This window comes from Epinephelus fuscoguttatus, linkage group LG14 (assembly GCF_011397635.1).
Source record: "Epinephelus fuscoguttatus linkage group LG14, E.fuscoguttatus.final_Chr_v1".
NCBI classification, from domain to species: Eukaryota; Metazoa; Chordata; class Actinopteri; order Perciformes; family Serranidae; genus Epinephelus; species Epinephelus fuscoguttatus.
Genome location: NC_064765.1, coordinates 11993926 through 12012430, shown reverse-complemented (window position 1 = coordinate 12012430; position 18505 = coordinate 11993926). Strand labels below are relative to the sequence as shown.

The window sequence follows — 18505 nt, the reverse complement described above, 5'->3', positions numbered from 1 at the left end:
CAAGATACAAATGCAAGATAAAAAACTGCGGAAGCTTTTTTGGGACAGTAGGAGCCTACGTTAGTTATGCAAAGAAGTTTGCCTGCCCACAACACAATTAATGACTCTATGTGCGTACCTGAAGATCGGGGTGTTCTGTGGGTAGAGCCGGGACAGAATATCTGCAGAGAAAGAGTGTCTACGAGAAACAAATGGTCTTCCTCTGAGTTTCGTAGGGGACCCCAGCTCAGGAGACTCGGGGCTGTCTGGTGCTGGAGGCAAGGCGCTTTCCAGCTGCTGCAATTCCCTCTTAGCTTCCAACAGATGCCGCTTGCGGGCGATTCTCTCCAACTGGTAGTGCAACTTTTTCCGACGGATGCGGCTCTCGGCACGGCAAAGGGCGTGATGCTTTAGAAGTTCCTCCTGCACCGCCTTCTTCCTAGCCCTTGCCACCTGAGACGGACCATCCACTGTCTGACCTTCCTGGTTTTCAGATGCCTGACTTGCCACTTGCTCCAGGAGGGGTGCAGGGATAAGGTCAGTTTGCACTCCGGACTCTTGGGTGATTCTTTGCTCTACAGTTGTAAGGCGCTGTTTCTCCTGGAAAATCCACTGCTGGACTGTTGGGTAAAGATTTACAGAGGGAGATCATAATAAACATTCATCCGTGTACTGAATTTAATGTTGTTATCCATTTTGGTTTAAAACTATGTACAATTTTTGTTTGTATTTGGAAGTTAACAGGTATCTGCATGAGCAATAACCTTTTGTATTAATGTGAGTGTGTTGAAAGATGACTTACTGTCATTGTGTTGCTGTCGGAGGTGGGCCTGCTCCCTCTCCAGCTCTCTCTCAGCTCGCCTCTGTTCAGCCTGAATCTCCTGTCGCAAACTTTCCACGTAGCGCTGCTGCTCCTCCACGCGCTGCCTAGCAGTAGGCTCCTCACTGGGGGAAAGAGAGGCACCCAGCTGGCCTTGGAGCTTCACTTCTTCGACACTTTAAAACACACACACAGAGATCCAGGGTAAAATACAAAGTAAGGAACTGTGATTGAAAAAAACAAAAAGTGGAAGAAATCCTTTCAGCTCACCTTAGTACAATTCCATGTCTAGAATTAAGCAGTTAGGTGGTGGCAGGTTTAAAGTAAAAGCTACTGTTGTTGGTTTTCAGCAGTAACCAGGCAACGGCTGAGCCTGTCCTGTAAACAGCTAACTGGGATTGTTCAGGAGGGTGGGGGCTAATGGAAACACATGCCATCTCCACTTTGAAACATGCATGAAGCATTGCCCTATTTCTACATGCATGAACATGGTACAAGACATGTACCTCTGATGAAATATGTATGCTGTGAGTTGGCAGAATGAGATCTCTGCACACAACACACACATGTTCACAGAGGGATGAACATTGTGTTGCTCTGTGAATTTCCTTTTTGGAGGCAGTATTTACCTGAGGTCAGGAGTCATGGGGCAAAGGTCAATGTACGTGCAGGTCATGCCACCTTCACTGGCCTGAGGACAGATCACAAAAAGATCAACTTTAATATCAGAGATAAATAACACACAATCACAACTATTCTCAGAGCAACATATAATGTAAGTGATCTGAAACAATAGTGTGTATCATTGGCATTACAGTTTATCCACAGCATTTCATTCATCTGCTCATCATCAACATTATCACGACTGTATCATTTTTATTTTCAACTGAGCAGCACCCACCCGTCTGCGCTCCCGGAGGACGGCAGCCTCTGCTGGGTGGTTGAAGCGGAACTTATGCACTCCTCCTAGGGTGATCACTGTCCCTGGAGAAAGAGAGACACCTCCTTGGTCACAAGCTGTGCTCATCCTGTAGCACTGTGTTGATGTAAGCTGATGAGGTGTATGTGCTGCAGTGTACATGAGTGTACATGAGTGTGTGTCTATATGTTTACCCCTGGGAAGAATTTTATCAGTGCATATTTAAGTGTCTATGAATATTTAATTGTACATTAACCCATATATGTTATCAAATCTCATCTGTTCAGTGTGTGTATATAATTGTACATTAACCTATGTGTGATATCCAGCAGAGCACAGCTATTACGTGACCTCAATTCTTAATGTCAAGTGCTGTTCAGGTCTGATTTCATGCTATGTTACCACCACTCTGTTTTTTTACAACACAATGTTCTTTAAGTATGAAGTTTTGTTGTTACTTATGTCTGGCCTTTATTTTGCTATGAACAATAAATTCATTTACACTCACTAGTTACCTTTCTAAATGGTAGTTTGTAATGTCAGCTCCAGAGTTAAGACATCATTGTGAACAGAACTCTTCTTGGTCGCATCTTGGTAATAAAATAACAAGTAATACTAAACAACAAGCAGTGGTGGAGGAAGTATTCAGATTCTTTACTAAGGTAAACTAATACCACGCTGTAAAAATACTGTTACTAGTAAAAATCCTGCACTGAAAATGTTACTTTACTCTAAGTAAAGTACTCTAAAATGTTAGTTATTAAAGTATTAAAAGTAAAAGCACTCAAGGTACAAAAAATAATTGATTCAAAAAAGTGGTACTTATTATTATTGCTTTGTAAGTGTGAATTTCTTTTTTTAATTTACTTCAATTGTTAATTAAGTGTATTTCTTCCTACCAAATTCTTAATTATTTATTTTATTTTATACTTATCATTTCTCTTCGTAAATATGATGTGATGTAAGAACTGTGCTCCTTGTTCTAAATAAAAATTTAAAAAATTAAATTAAATTAAATTTTAAAAAAAAGGTAAAAGCACACAGTGTAGAAAATTTTAAATCAATTTAATGCACCAAAATAATTAATTAAAAATTGTTTGTTTTTTTTAAAACTTGTATCTGTGAAACTGAAACCATGAATTTTTTTTTCAATAAAATGACAATGACTTACTCAATTATCAAAACAGTGAAAAAGTGGAAAAATGTAGAATATTTCCCCTTCACGTGTAGTGGGACAAAAGTAGAAAGTGGCATGAGATTAAATTACTCAAGTAAAAGTTTCTTACATCTGTCCTTTAGTACAGTACTTGAGTAAACGTACTTATTTAAATTCCACCACTGACAACCAAACCAACCAGAACTCAAATCTTACAGATCATAACTTTCCCTTTCTACTCTCTTACATGTGTCATACCTCACCTGAGCTTCTAAAAGGCCTGACAGTGACAATAGCTGCATTGGGATAATAAAATAAGAAAGAAGAAACCATATCAATCTCACATCAGATCAGATATTAAAAACATGACAACTTTCTTCTTGCTGTTTGCCTCGACTACAAAACATCCAATCTGTGTAAGGTGTGCGTACAAAATGCAGTGAGACCAAGACGGTGTGAACGGTGTGTTCTGTTGAGAACATGAGCTGACCTTGAGCCAGTCTGCAGGGCTCGGTGACCTCTCTGTCGTTGAGCAGGCAGACGCAGCCCGGCAGCGGCCTGAGTGTTACCACACCTCCGTGGTTTTCAATCTCACAGCTGGCACTGCCCTGCAGAACTACAAACAGAATGCAGAAGAAACACAACACACATACTGATTTAGAGAGCTGTGCCACTGCAGCTACTGTACTGCTGAATACACTCAGCGCTCAAAGCAGCGTTTAACGAATAGTGAACAGTTTGTGTAAGGATTTAATGTTTTACTTTGCACTCTCATTTAATACTTAAAATCTACTGTGTATTTTCATATCTTCTGCCATGTTTTATGCTGCATGTTTTCTCTGCTGTATGTCTACTCTAAGATAATTTATTATCGTAAAATGCTTTGAGGATTTCCACTTGTTCAAAGTACAACAGTTCTAATATAGTTTGAGCAGCTGGACACGGAAACATGAACACCAAGTGAATAAATAATACCTATATGTGGGTCTTCAAACTCCTCCTGAGGTCCAATGCGGGTAACTCCTTGCTGTAAGAAGAAAGCATTATGTAAACATATATTCAAAGTGTACAAAAATAAAAACATCAAAACAACTACTGTGCATTCTGTGCTCACAACACAAGCCATGGTGGACATAATAGCAAGATTTAAACACAATGATCCGTAAAACTATTGTCCTTTCACATCTAATCTTTCACTTAGCTGACAGAAAAAAATATAATTTGTTTACTTTGAAGTCTTATCTAACAGGATTAAAGGCTTTCTTATGCGGTGTCAAGACCACATGTGTTCCCAGGTGGCCTCCACTCTTCACATGCAGGAAACAGTGTAATTGTCAGGCCTAAGGGTACGCTTGTCATTGTCAGAATCAGGACAGCTTAGGCTCCCCTGAGTCCTAGCCTCAGAACTAAGAGCCTCTTATCCAACAGAGCTTTATGCATTGCGGAAGAGATACACACACACACACACACACACACACACACACACACACACACGCACACATATACGCAGATATGGGAGCTCGACAGGACAGTTGGAGGGTAGAGCGAGAAGAAAAGACAGTAGAAACGCACCTTTTCTCAAGAGTGTTTCTAGCAGAACAGAGAGAAATAGTGGGAGGAGGAGGGGGAAGAATCTAGTAGGGGAAAAAAAAAAGATTGTTTTAGTCGAGACAGCTGACAAATCAGGAACTTAGGAGTTTGGAGAAATTGAGAAAAAGTAGAGCAAATGCAAAGAATATCAGTTTGTGGGAGATTGCGTGATGTTCAGTTAAGTGATGTGTCTCTGGGGATGATGGGAAATGTACAGAGCAAGAGAGTGAAAGTACACGTTTCATACATCCAATACAACTAACATGCATCACACTATTAATATTAATGTTGAGTGCTACACTTATGAAATTCTATACTTGACATGTTTTCTGATATTTACACAAAAATCACTGCAGAAAATTCACAAAGTAAAGACTTCATCAAGGGGTACACTTACAGTAAATAACACCAAAATAAAAAAACATTACTATTTATGGACACAATGCATCTGTCATACCCTGAGGTGATAGAAGACGACCCCGGTGCTGAGGACATCACCATCCAAAGTAACCAGGTGTGGCTGGAGCGAGTTGATGAGAAATCCAGCCTGGTCTCGGTTGATGTCCACGCTGTACTGCTCCAGCAGCTCCTTCTTGTCTCTCCAGCTCTCCGACCAGTCCTTTGTCAGCTGCTCCACCTGAAGAAGAGACATTGATGAAGATGATGGAGGAAGGTAATTAAGAGGGTGTGTAAATATCTGTGGTAAGAAAGACAAAGATGATAACTGCAGCCACTACTAATTCCACTACTTATACCACCAGTAAGTTAAATGATTCAGATTATTTACTGTATTTTACTCTGTATTAAATCCCAGTGTTTCCCAATTTGAGGAAACAAACTGTTTGACAATGTGTCACTGATGTGTATTTATTCCTACACACAGATTTTGTGATATCCACTGCTGAAACATCTGCAGCGCTCACAGCACAACAGAGGTGAATGGAATCTTGTTTATAGACCTCAATGCAGTCAAAGATTGCATCTGAAAATGAGCTGTTTTCATGTTTTCTTCAAGAAATAATGTCCTAGTTTCACTATCTTCTATTATTATCTATTGAATTATTCCCGTCAAGTCAGAAGTCGACAAATAGTAGGCAATAATATTGAAAACTTGCAGAGAAAAGCTATTTTAAAACAGTAAAGAGTAAGCTGGAAAAAATCTTAACTGTAACCTGCGTGAACTGATTTTTAAGTGCATTTCATTTGCAAAATAAATCTGCACTGTGTATTTCTATGTTCTCTAAAACCTTGTGATGTGAAGGGAGTTTAAAATTCAGTACCTGTCAGCTGAAATAATACCGCACAACACACATTTGTGATGATGGACCCAACAACAGGTCAAGGAGGTTAGAGAGTTCAAAGGGAGTAAGGAGTAGTGGAATGGCTGACACATTCTGATCAGCTGTATGCTCTGCCAAATTCTCACTGGTTGGACCATGAATGGTGTTTATTTTCAAGCTGAAAACTCCCTGCCGGGAGCACTAGAGTGCTTTTGTTGCGCAAGTTTTTTTTTTGTTTTTTTTTTTAGATTGGTTGCATCTGGTTGCTCTGATATGGAATATCTGCAGGAGTAAAAATGCCAACACAAGGTAGGGTACTTGGTCTGGATGAGGGGAAGGCTGAAGCACATAGGGAGAGGGGACAGCCCGCGGGTCTATACAGCGTCTTTGTTGTTTTTCAGCACTTGTGGTATTTGACCCAACCCTCCTCCACTATGTTTGGATGACTGGGTAAGAAGTGACAGTGAGGAGCGCAGTGTTTTACCCAAATTTTCAATACTTAATGGTGCCAATAGTGGTGCTGGTGTTTGTGACACAGTGTAAATACACACTGCTCCCACTGTAAAAAAAATCCAAAAAGAAATAAACACTTTGGTGGACACACAACGCTACCTGGTAAAGTCCACTCAGTAGCTGACTTAGCTAATCTAGAGCAGTGGTTCCCAACTGGAGTAGCCCCAGGGTCCAGATTTCTCCTTAGTCATTAGTTCACGGTCCACACAGTTCAATACATTCAGCAGCATACTTGTGTTTGGCCATGTCGTTGAGCTAGTTTGCTGTCTCTCTCAAGTAGCTGTCTGTTAGTCACTCACTCGACAGCAGGAAACAGCACTTCAAAATAAAAGCTCTGTGTCAGAAATTCAGTGTACTTTGAAAAAAAATTGTGTTTTTTACAAACTTGACAGAGTCACTTGTGGTCCATTCAGAATGGCCCCACAACCCACTTTTGGACCGCGACCCAGTTGGGAACCACTGATCTAGAGATAACGCGCAGATTGTTTTTCCCCCTATTGACCAGTCGTTTGGTTTAAGAGAAGTTAGAATTTCAGTCGAACAAGATTTTCTTTAGCTGACTGCAGCCCCAGAGTAGTCATTGTAGGGTGATGTTTTATGTTCGGCACAAGGTCCCCAGCCCTCTGATTTTATGTTGCCCTGTATTTCTTCAAAGTGAAATTAGTGTCAAACTCATGATGTTTGATGTGTCAAGGACTACTGTATCCTTCAGGCAGATGTAACCATGTGTGTCCATACCTTCAGTTCGTTCTGTAGCACGATGTCAGAGAGATTTCCATCCCTCTCATCGCTCAGGGATGGACTGGGATTACGCTGCTGTCAGTCAAGAGGGTAAAAAAAAAATCATCAGTGAGAAATGCTGTGCAAAAGGAAAATGTCACGTTACAATGCAATTCAGTCTTTACCACCCAGGGGACGGAAAAATGTCACAGAGACACAAAGCACTGTATTAAGCCTTTGCTACAAAAACGTGTAATGTGGGAATCTCTTTAATTCAAAGCCTTACAGTGGTAAGAAGGATTTTTTGAGGGTAAAGCCCGCAGGGTGTATCCCTCTGAGAGTTAGCGCTATGCTCTAACGATAAAAGGTCACCATACCATTTCAAAGCTGAGCAGCATGCTCTTCAGCCTGTCAATCTCCTCTCTCAGTTCCCTGATCAGCCGAACACTGGCATCCTGCACAGAAATCACAGCACACATTAACCTACTTTAAAACATCTAGATCAAACATTAAATATTGGCATTGAACTCTAAACAGCCACTGACCTCATTAACCCGAGGCTTGTTGACGATATTTCTGGCATGAGCTGCGTAGCGCAGGGTGCTGAGGGTCTCGTTGTAACTGCTGGCGGAGGGTGAGATTGCTGCAACACAAACACACAAAACACACACACATATACACATGCAAATTAGTGCTCATATCACAAGAACGGAGTTTCAAAGAATTAAAGGAATATAGCAGTGATGTTTCCAGTGGTCACATTATTGCAAACTATTTTCCAAAACATAAACATTACTTTTTAAATTTTTATTCCAACCTTCCAGCCAGCCATTACGGTCGAGATACAAGGGGCACAGATGTGACGTGTCATGTAGGCAGAGTGGAGTAGCCACTCTCTGCACCGTGTGGCTGTGCATAGGGCTGGGCAATATAATGACTATGTGTGACATAACGATATATTTTCAAGCAAGACATAAATTTATATTGCCCCGTTTATACCGATATAGGGTCAAGTTGTGTTACATAATGCATACCAGTGTGCATCTCTCCTCTCTCACACTCTCCGCACAGCTCCGCCCCTCTCATTCACCCACACGTTCTCCAGCAACACTCAGAGAGACACAGAGATGCTCCTCTGTTTAATCCATCTGTTAATTAGTCTATAGTGTGACATCGGTCTATATGTTGCACGTGCTGCGCTACATCAGTCTGTGAGATGAATGAAATTACCACAGCACACGTGCAGTACGGCGCTGCGCTGCTAGTTTGTGTGTGAGGTGTAACATAGCGTCTTCTCAAAGCGTTAGAGGACCTGTAACGCAGACATAGCGTCTCTCCCTCCTTCCCTCCCTCAGCCTCTCTGTTGATACTATATGAATATATAAGATTATGAGCCTTGATTAATGAAAAGATTTGAACCATTTTCAAGGACTGAATTCATTTGAAAGGCCAACAGATGGAAAACCACTTTGTAACTCCCCCCACAAAGACTTTTAATTGTTCCAAACTACAGCGGATTTAGACCTACTTGATACTTTAAATCCAATACTTTAAATTTTTGTCCATATCGCCCAGCTGTGCGTAGAAAAACAAACAAACAAACAAAAAAAACCAGCCGCGTAAAAATAGAGGCGAGCAGTGGGTGCAGCAGCTTCAGTTGATGCGGGCACCAATCTCACCGTACCCATGCCCCGTGTATTTCAGCCGTTAGCTTCATTTTAGTACAATACAAAACAGTAACTTTTAGACTTGCTGCAGATAAAGTGGGTCATCTTAATAATTACTGAGAAACTAATATACATACATTGGTTTTTAATCAAAGTTACATTATCTTGCAGCAGTTACGATGAGCAGGGCTGTTTTAAAAAGAAGAAACTAAAAACAGAGACTAGATTTGGCTGGAATTTAATAAACTACCAAATTTACATTTTTATTTTCACTATTATTAATTACTAACTATGCTTTTCATATTTCATGTTTGCCTTAAGGGTTTGATATTGACACAGAACAGCTCATGGTCGCTACTTTTTTGGAAACCAACTCTAAACTTTCTGTTAAAGCTTAATTTGTAGTTCTCACAGCCATGGCCGTTTCACAATCCTGACATCTGTTCCACTTACTTGCAATCATGATGGTTTTTGAGTTGCCTCCCAGGCTGTCTTTCAGCAGCCAGGTTAGGACTGAGTCTCTGTAGGGTATGAAGCAGTGCCTCCTCCCACCTCCTCCTCCTCCTCCTCCTCCTCCTCCAGACAGGGAGCTGCTGTGGCTTCCAACCGTGCTGCCATCGCCCTCAGAGGCCATGCTGTTGATACTCTGACAGCTGCTGGACATCTGGGAGTTCTGGGCTGTGGAGGCAGCAGGAAGAAGAAGTACAACGGTTGAGGGATTTATGAACAGCAGGGAAATATAGTGAGAAATGTGGAAGGAAAAACAGCAGGGTCTGGGTTTCTAAGACATCATCAGCTAAACTTCAAATTGAATCATAAACATTTACCAAGAGCAGAAATGACGATGCCCAAAGTGACCAGCGACTTGTTGATGTTAGAGCCCTCTGTCAGTCTGTCCCTGCAGTAGTGGGGGTCTGCTCGCTCACTGTCAGACACAACATGAGGTTCATGTCATTCACAATCAGTAAACACAAAGATTATCCAATAAAAAATTGTTCAGAAAATCTTTGGTTCCACTAGGGGGCAGTTTAGTCAATAACTCTGACTCTAAAGACGTGGAAGAAAAACACACAACAGAGAGAAATAACAGTTTCACCTCCCAGCCAAGTCCACCAGGTTAATCTTGCTGACAGTTTCAGAGGGAAGGTTGTTTTCTAGGATCGCCTGTGGAGGAAAGACGAGCGTAATCAGACTGGAATCTGAAATACTGATACATGTTCCACCTGAAAATACATACTCACAACAGCTGCACAGGCACAATAATTATAAGGAGGATTATTCGCAAATTGGCTCATTAACAGATGAGTTTAGCTGTATTAAAGATAAACAGAGGGCTTAGAGAGAGGATGACCTGTGTGTACTGGATGGTGAAGATGGCGTGGGATCTGCTGCTGGCATCATGGTTGTGGGTTGCTGCAGTCATTCGGTTAGCGATGCCTTCCTCCAAAAGGTCCATGGCCTGCTTGCAGTCTGAGACCAGGTGCTGTGACAGGTCTGATTAGAGAGAAACAAAATACTGAGAAATCTAAAGTAAACAAATCAAGAGTAATCCATATCCATATGAAGACATGAGCCACTTGTCACTTCCCTGTCACTCCCTCTTTCCGTCTAACAGCGTAGAGAGACAGAAGCAGGACCTGCAGTCTATCTTTCTTTATAAAATCTTTGTGTCAGTCATCTACATAATGGGACGAGGTTAAATCACACATTATTCTTGTAACTCTTGTACTGAAGAACGTGAAAGAAAAAATATTGAAAAAGAAAATTTAAATAAATGTGATAATTAGTAATGTGACCCATGTATATTCAGCACACCTGTGGGTGCTCATGTGATTCTGTTGAGCGAACCTGGAGGCACCACGGGCGAAACGTGTTTTCCACTCTTAATAAAATCACAGATATTCAGTTCAGTTGATGTTGATGATTTTATCTGAGATGTTCCGACGGCCAACCAGCACCTGATCCTTGAGTCTAGCTATGCAGAGGGAGTTGCGTTTACTTAACCAAGAGTGGTATTAAAGACTTATCCACCTTATTCCTAGCCCCCATGATACCTTGCGTGAAGTGAATTATGGGTGCAACCTCTGGCGTCGAACCGGAAACCGGCAAATTCCAATGCTAACAGTTTGTTTACAGTACTCTATTCTTCTTTCCAAGAGCGATTGGGAAATAAATGGTGCAACACACCACCTGTTATAGCTCAAACAAGATTATGTGATCATACCTATGCCACCTCTGACAGCCATCTCACGATAGCAATTAGCTTTCCTTGCCCCGTTAAAATATTGTTAACTTTAACATGGCCTGAGCTAGCTTAGGGTAAACATCTGCTCTTTCTAAAAATGATTTATGATGACTTATTAAGGGATACTAACACATTCGGCAAACATTTAACATAATTAATGAAGACTTCAGTAACAGTAATATAAAATAGTAGTAAAAGAAATAACGGAAGTATGCTAAATCAGTAACACATTCTCAGCCCTAATGACTAAATAAATATTTCAAAGTATGTTGCCGAGTTTATTTGATAACGTGCAATTTCCTAATGAAGGTTGAGAATGAAGTCAGACAGGGAAAGACAGAGATATCACCTGTCAGTCGAGGTGTCATTCTCTTCAGCAAATTCTGATTTAATGCTTTTTCGCTATGTCTCGTGAAACTCTTGTGGTTTTATTTCTCATATCAATGGTACCTTTGGCAACAGGAACAATCCCCTTTTTGTTCTGGTTACTTGTTCAACACACAGTTGCTGAAGACAAAAATTTAGCTTAGACTGGTTGTTAGTCGTTACAGACACGGACAGTGCAATAGGTATTAGAGCTCCGCGAAGACATTTTAGAAAATGCTACGTTAAAATTAGTTAAATATTTGTTAAAAAAATAAATCAGTATTTGCTATACTGGCAAGTTACTTTGGAAAAGAACCAGCATTGGTGGTTAGCCACCAAGAGTAGCTACTGGGACTAACCACAGACAGACGATGGGACTACCTATCTCACTGCTACTTCCGCTATCTCACCATAATCATTTCTACAGTAGTGCCCTCAGGAATAAGGTGGATATAAGCATCAAAATGTTTATTAATTCACTGCCACAGTGGGAAGTAACTAATAAAACTACATGCAAGAGCAGTACAGCTGCATTGCTGTGTATCTACATGAACATTATACAACAGTTGGGAAATAATGAATCATATGTAAATTTATACAGTCTTCTAAAAATACTGTATGGGATGAAGTTCAAAGACTAAAGGGGATTGAAGTCAAGACTCCATATGGCTGCTTTAGGAATACGGGCAAACTTGTAAAATGAAAAAATAAACACATTTGTAAGACATTTTGTTGAGAGACAGCTCTCAAAAACATAAAACTGACAGTGGCTTAACACTGATGATACTTCAGCAAACATGAAAAAGAAATCTAGGCAGAGGAGTTAAAAAACCAGAGAGATAAAAATGTGAAGTCACAAACAGGAAACATGTCTCATCAATACTTGCTCATGCTTGATTTGTAATTTTTCCCACAGCGCTTAGCAACACATACGCACACGAAAAAAACTCTTCACTATGCTCTACTTCCAGGCGTGAATCACATCAACGCAAGAGGCTGTTAAACACATGCACACACAGCCACGTGGTGCTATAAAATGCAGCTACTTCCTTTGTTTTAATATGAACATTCAACACAAACATTTTAATTATTTCAAAAGAATGTCACAGTGACAGTAAAATACTGTTTGACCGGACACGTGCTGATGGAGAAGAAGCAAAAGTTGCAAGTCTTAAATGTGCTCTGTGTCTGCGGTGAAGTGTTCTCCTTGGAACCACAAGGAAATGACTTCACTTCCTCTGGTCAACTGGGATTTCTCCTGATACTGACAATGAGTGGATGTGGGGCTTTAAACACAGAGACACGGGCTGGATGAGAGGGAGGGGAGGAATGAGGAGAGGAGGATGAGGAGACGGAGGGAGAAAGAGAAAAAGAGAAAAAAGAAAAGTAGGACGAGCTAAAAGAGGAGTCTGGATTAAAGCCAGGACGGACCGGATCAAAAACTTAACAACGGAACAAGATTCCATCCCTGACCACATACCGCCTTTTAAACTAAACTAAACTTACAAGACACGAACATGACTCAAAATACTGCAGACCATGTAACAAGTCCAAGTCCATAATTTTACAAAATTATGTGTCTACGTGTGTATGAGAGTGTAGAGAGAAGATTTAACCTTCAGTATCCACTCTCATCTTCGAAGTGTTTGGGACGCTGTGTGATCAACTGCTGTGTGTTTGTTTACGTTTTACAAACTGTGACTGGAAACTTTTTCGAGCTCTTAGCTTTAGAAAGCACCTTAGACCTTAAAATTTAAATATGCGGTGTCCTATTGTGTGTCAGAGACATGAGGTCACTGAAAGATTATTCAAAAGAACATTTTCACAGATTTTTTTTTATCTCATTTTAATCGAGGTGAAATTATCTTAATGAGAATTTGCAGCCTCTGAACCTCCAGTTAAGTATTTAATCAGAAAGACAGACAGAAAAAGATAAAAAAGCGGAAATGATTTGTTGATTTTTGAGCTCAACATTTTGTGCAATTACACAGGGAACTGTGAGGATGTGTTTGAGTACTGAATCCAAATTATAATTCATTTAATTTGTTTTAATTGCTTTGTGCTTTTAGGAAAGATCTTTTTTCCTCTACTTTTCCTGCACAGTTTTTATGTCTGTGTATGTGGATACAGGAAGGTGTATGCATGTGTTTGTGTATATATTAGGATTGCAGATAGGGTAAATAATAAATAAAACATCACTTAGTTTTTGATGCAAGATGCAGAAGTTGAGAAAAAAAGTGCGAACACCTTTCAAATTTAAACTGAGATTAGTCCTGGAAAGTACAGGATGTCTTTGCTGTCTAACACTTCACAAAGTTGAGATACAAGTTCCCCAAGCTCACCTTGTACATAGGGTCCTTTCTCAGGGTGTTCTCTAACTCTCAGAGAGGTTCTTTTCTTCTGCTCTCCTCCTCTCAGCAGGTCTCGCACACGCTCGTTATAGATCTCAAGGAAGCTGCAGGTACAGAGGGATAAGACAATAACTTCCTATGAAGACACACACTTTTTTTTAAAGATTTTTGGGGGCTTTTTGCCTTTAATTGATAACAGTAAAGTAAAAGTAAAGTAAAGCAAAGGGTCACAGGCTGGAATCAAACCCATGGTTGCTGCGGCAAGGACACTGCCCACATACATGGGCCCACTCTACCCACTGAGCTACTAGGTATACGAAGACACACACTTTATATGATGTCAGTAATTATCATTTTATGTCCGTACTGTCACTGAGATGCATACCACAGGCCTCAATACTGTCCCATTACACATTATAGGTGCGTGTCCACATATCGTTTTTCATGGGCAGAAAAGCGGTGGCAATGTGCTGGCAAGTGCTTCAGGTGGGTTTTGTTTGTATAATAATATCTTGACATTAATGTTAGCTAGGTAGCTAACGTAATGCTACTTTAAGAGCATAGATTTCAATAATAACTGGATACCAGACATCAAGATGGCGCCTATTCATTCCAACTGAGTCGCTCACCTGGCGTATAAAAAGCTAGCTCTCTCTAGCTTCCAGATTTACTTCCACTGTATGCAGCCCACTGAATATAGGCAGTAGTGTTTCTACCGTTGAGTTCCCATCCACCTCATAGACTGGCTTAAAGAATGTTTTATGAATAAGATTAGACAGATTCTTTTTTTTTTCTTTTTTTTGCAATTCCAAGTGTTCTGTCAACAGTTTTATAGACAGTTTTGGGCTCCAGGGGATTTTTTTACTTCAGTACCATTGAGTGTCCACTGGAAAGAAATTGCTGCAAGGCTGAGCTGCATTCCTGAGGGCCTGGTTAACTGCACATTTAACAACAAGCTAACAATGTGTAAAGTGATAAAAAGCACAGCAGTCACCAGCAACATCCAGCATCTGGTCGATCTGTTCCCACAAATAGGCTTTTCTGTCTTTGCTGTGATAGTAGCTGACTGTCATATCATACAGCTCAGTGTAGACAGCAGCTAAATGAGCAGCAGGAACAACACCAGTGCTTTTCTGAAGAGCCCAGAGGTTTCAACTAGAAGTACTCGAAGAGGCTGCACAAAAAAGCTATAGCACCTTGGTAACAATTGGAAAAAGATGCTGGCGCTCAGAAAAAAAACGCGATGTGCACACAGGCTCTAAGTGAGTTGCTCTGTAAGTTTATTATCTGCATTTCCCAAATCATATAAAAAACAACCTTTAACTTTACTGTTCTTGCACTTTGCCATCATTGGAGAGCTGACAGTGCAGAGGGACAAAGGAGGGGAATGACATAACAAAATGGATCCTGGCTTTGTGTGAAGCGGGTCGTAGTCATGGTTACATACATGGTCTACATTTTAGAACAAAGGTCCAACCAAACAACCCAAAACACAGTCTATACTCTGGAAATTATAAGCTCTGAACTGTAAAAACACTTCATTTTTCCTTGTGTGGAAATGGCAGGGAGAACTGAGACAGCATAATATCTGCTTTGGCAAATTCACATTGCCTCCAAGAAGTTGTGGAAGTTGCGGTTGCCTTGAACACCGACAAGAAAATCCAGTTTTTGATTTGCGCCATTTTGCCTGCAGCTCTGCAGCACAATTGTTTCATAAGTTCCCGTCTAATCTGAATGTCAACATTGGGAAAGAAATTAAAATCACACACAGTCAGACATTTGTAACACAGTACCTGATCTCCACTCTGCTTGAGTTTTGCCCATCAGGAAGAGTGTCTTCAGACCTAAAGAGACCCTGCAAGGGACGGAGAAATGCAATTTATTTCACACTGCAACACCAGGTACTGGTAGCTGAATCATTTAACTGTACAGTCCACTGACGTACCTGACAGATCCGAGGGGTCAAGCCAATGGAGTCCTGACATTATACAGAAGAAAACCAAACAGGGAGTGAGTGTACAGTGGCATCATTTTGACAGTTGCCATGTAGAATAGGGTCACACAAGTGTTTTTGCCTATTTGCAGTGCAACATGCTTTGGGTTTATACTTTGTGTAACAGTTGCATTGCCTAAAATGTGCCTGGTGAGTATGTATATGATGCCATGCAGTGATTCCAGTGCCGTCCTCACCGGTGTCCCCATCATGGTGTATGTCTTCCCAGATCCCGTTTGGCCGTAAGCAAACAGACACACATTGTAGCCCTCAGAGGCTCCGGACAGCACTGACACACCCAGGTCCTGGAACACCTGAGGGATATTAACACACACACCCTAAATCTCAAATACACAAAGAAAGACTGACTAAGATGTCTATAAATAACTGGGTGGAGTCAGAAATCTGTAGATAATTAAGAAGGCTGCTGATTCAGGATGTAAATCAGTTCATGTATACATATTAACGATGGATGCTGTTTAAGTAAGAATGCTGGGAAACACATTTGAAAGCGTGTTTTCCTAAAAAAGTAGGTGCTCTCGCGGGCCGATGTGTTTACAGTGTTCGCCGATGTCCTTGATCTTAATCGCATTGTGTTTTTACATGAGTGTAGATTTACACCAAGGTTTCACCATCACAATGCTGTGGCAGAGGGCCAGTGGCGGGGAGGTAATGTTGCTTCCTGCTGAGGTGTTTGGGTAAGGAGCAGGGAGGTCAGCTAATACTCTGGGTAAACAACTTTGCAGAATGTGTATGTGGGAGAATCAAATGTGAGGGTAGAAAGACTTTGTAAAAGTGACTGGGGTCAGGAAAATAAACCTTGCCTAAAAGCACGGTGGTGAGACGGGGGGATCCGGGAGAGTCCCACTCAAAACAATCAACTGAGGCCTTTTGTTTTCCTTCTCTCTGTGTCTGCAACGGAGAGCCGGAGTCTGGAGATTATTAGCATGAGGCCAAATCAAAACCACTTACTTTTATATCAGGAGTACAACTATAAGAAAACACACGCTGGACAGTGGATGAAATCAGCGTGTATTCATAATTTTTATGTTGGCAGGAGGGATGCTAACTGTTCAATCATTAACCAACAATAAGAGATTTGATCTGTTAATAATATCACTTAAACAACTGAAAATATATTAAGTATAATATCCTGATGCTATGGGGGTACACGATGAGACAGTGGAGTCTGCTGCTGCCCTGACTGAAGTCACACGGAGCTGCTAGGGTAAGCCTAATAACCCAGAGGCAGAGGTGGACACCTATATGAGAGATACTCCCCCACTCATTGGATACCAATCCTCTTCACTGGTGAAAAGAATCAGCAAACTTTCTGTTGCTGCCATTACACAGAACAGTCAATTCAACCTGGTTAGCATGGGCTACCACAGCAGCAGCGGCTAACATCCGACACAAGCCATCCAACAGTCCCATCAAACTCACACCCACACTGAAACAGCTCGACTCTGTTAAACCTGTTAGGCAGCATTAGCCGTGAGATGCTAATAGTTAGCCTCGTCACTGTGTCTGTGTGGGGCGGACTGACTCTCTATGTCCTCTCCGCGGAGATCACACTCCCACAGCAGCAGGGTCATGATAAACAGACCAACAAATCAACACCTTCAGTAAAGGCATTGTTGTTGTGAGCACTCTTACAATATCAATAGCAAAAGAATGAAAAATATGTAATATATATTTGTTCTATGTGTTTTGCAAGTTATTTAATCATTACACTGGAGGGGATACTGTATAAGTGCAGAGAAACAGGAGTGAAATAAAAATGTGTCTACATAAACCACAGTCACAGTAACGATACAACAGCCATCTTTATCATCATAATATCATACAACACAGGATGCTTATAAATTATTCTTTGCTAGTGACAGGCCTGTCATAATACCTACTTCCGGTGGACGATACATTGTCAAGGAAATCGTTGCGATGAAGAATATTATTGTCATTTTAAGACCATTTTATGCCACTGATAAAATGATAATATGAGAGCATAATAATGCAAGTACAGCATTTCAAAGACCAATAAACTTTAATGTTTAAGAATGTTCAGACATTGAAATTGTACTGTGAATTAAATATATATTATTAATAATATATCCTAAATAAATAAAACTTTTTTTCCTGTTCATTCAGCTTTGGCGCTGTGGAAAAAAATGCTTACGCACTGTGCCCAGATCTTATACTGGTAGAGAAAACCCTGCTGTTTATTCTGGCATCATGTTGTTTAACATTTTAATGACATTCTTATGTATACAAACATGCAGGTAAACACCGGGGCAATATCATCTGATATATAGACATGATCTCGATCATTTTTGTTGACCTTGATAAGTCGATAATGTAATTATGGTGAAAGGCTTAGCTACTGACTCACAGTCATATGATCACATGCTTTTTAAATTAGTTTTGCAGAAACTAAATTTTGAGATGAGATTTTGTGGTTGAAGAATTAAAGTGCTGCATCTTTCACTTGCAACTATTAAAGATATTATCATATGTAGTTTCACCAAGACAATTCTAATGTTTTTTAATACTGCATATCTACAATTGAATATTAATATGAGAAGATATACATATACTGGAATATACACTCAGTTGTCTCTTTATTAGGTACAGCTTAAACTAATACAGCCCTGCAGTAAATGCCTACCTACATGAAGGCTATGATGTTCTGTATTTGTTGAAACTATTAAATGGAGGTGGTAATTCAACTTTATGATCATTTTGGAGGCTGCAGTTTGGGCTGCTGTTGATTAATCCTTTCAGCTCTACATTTGGCACCAGCGTCAAACAGTATACCACGTCTCGAAACCACCTACACTGCTTGGCAAACTGGTGTCAGGGGAAAAATAAGGACCTAATTTACTTTCAGAGCTGACAAACAGCCAACC

At 40.5% G+C, this 18505-nt stretch overlaps 1 protein-coding gene across 1 annotated transcript in view; it reads right to left on the bottom strand.

Moving 5' to 3' along the window:
• stard9 (StAR-related lipid transfer (START) domain containing 9) overlaps nucleotides 1-18505 on the bottom strand; it is a 55909-nt gene that overhangs the window by 13983 nt on the left and 23421 nt on the right. Inside the window, exons 4-21 of the mRNA XM_049597159.1 lie at nucleotides 15797-15913; nucleotides 15552-15584; nucleotides 15400-15461; nucleotides 13598-13710; nucleotides 9996-10138; nucleotides 9741-9808; nucleotides 9472-9569; nucleotides 9098-9322; nucleotides 7523-7620; nucleotides 7355-7432; nucleotides 6996-7073; nucleotides 4922-5101; nucleotides 3850-3901; nucleotides 3365-3490; nucleotides 1701-1783; nucleotides 1429-1490; nucleotides 782-975; nucleotides 119-599 (exon numbers count right to left, since the gene is read on the bottom strand). Of these exons, the coding sequence (XP_049453116.1) occupies nucleotides 119-599; nucleotides 782-975; nucleotides 1429-1490; nucleotides 1701-1783; nucleotides 3365-3490; nucleotides 3850-3901; nucleotides 4922-5101; nucleotides 6996-7073; nucleotides 7355-7432; nucleotides 7523-7620; nucleotides 9098-9322; nucleotides 9472-9569; nucleotides 9741-9808; nucleotides 9996-10138; nucleotides 13598-13710; nucleotides 15400-15461; nucleotides 15552-15584; nucleotides 15797-15913 (2291 nt within the window). The remainder of the gene's footprint in view (nucleotides 1-118; nucleotides 600-781; nucleotides 976-1428; nucleotides 1491-1700; nucleotides 1784-3364; nucleotides 3491-3849; nucleotides 3902-4921; nucleotides 5102-6995; nucleotides 7074-7354; nucleotides 7433-7522; nucleotides 7621-9097; nucleotides 9323-9471; nucleotides 9570-9740; nucleotides 9809-9995; nucleotides 10139-13597; nucleotides 13711-15399; nucleotides 15462-15551; nucleotides 15585-15796; nucleotides 15914-18505) is intronic.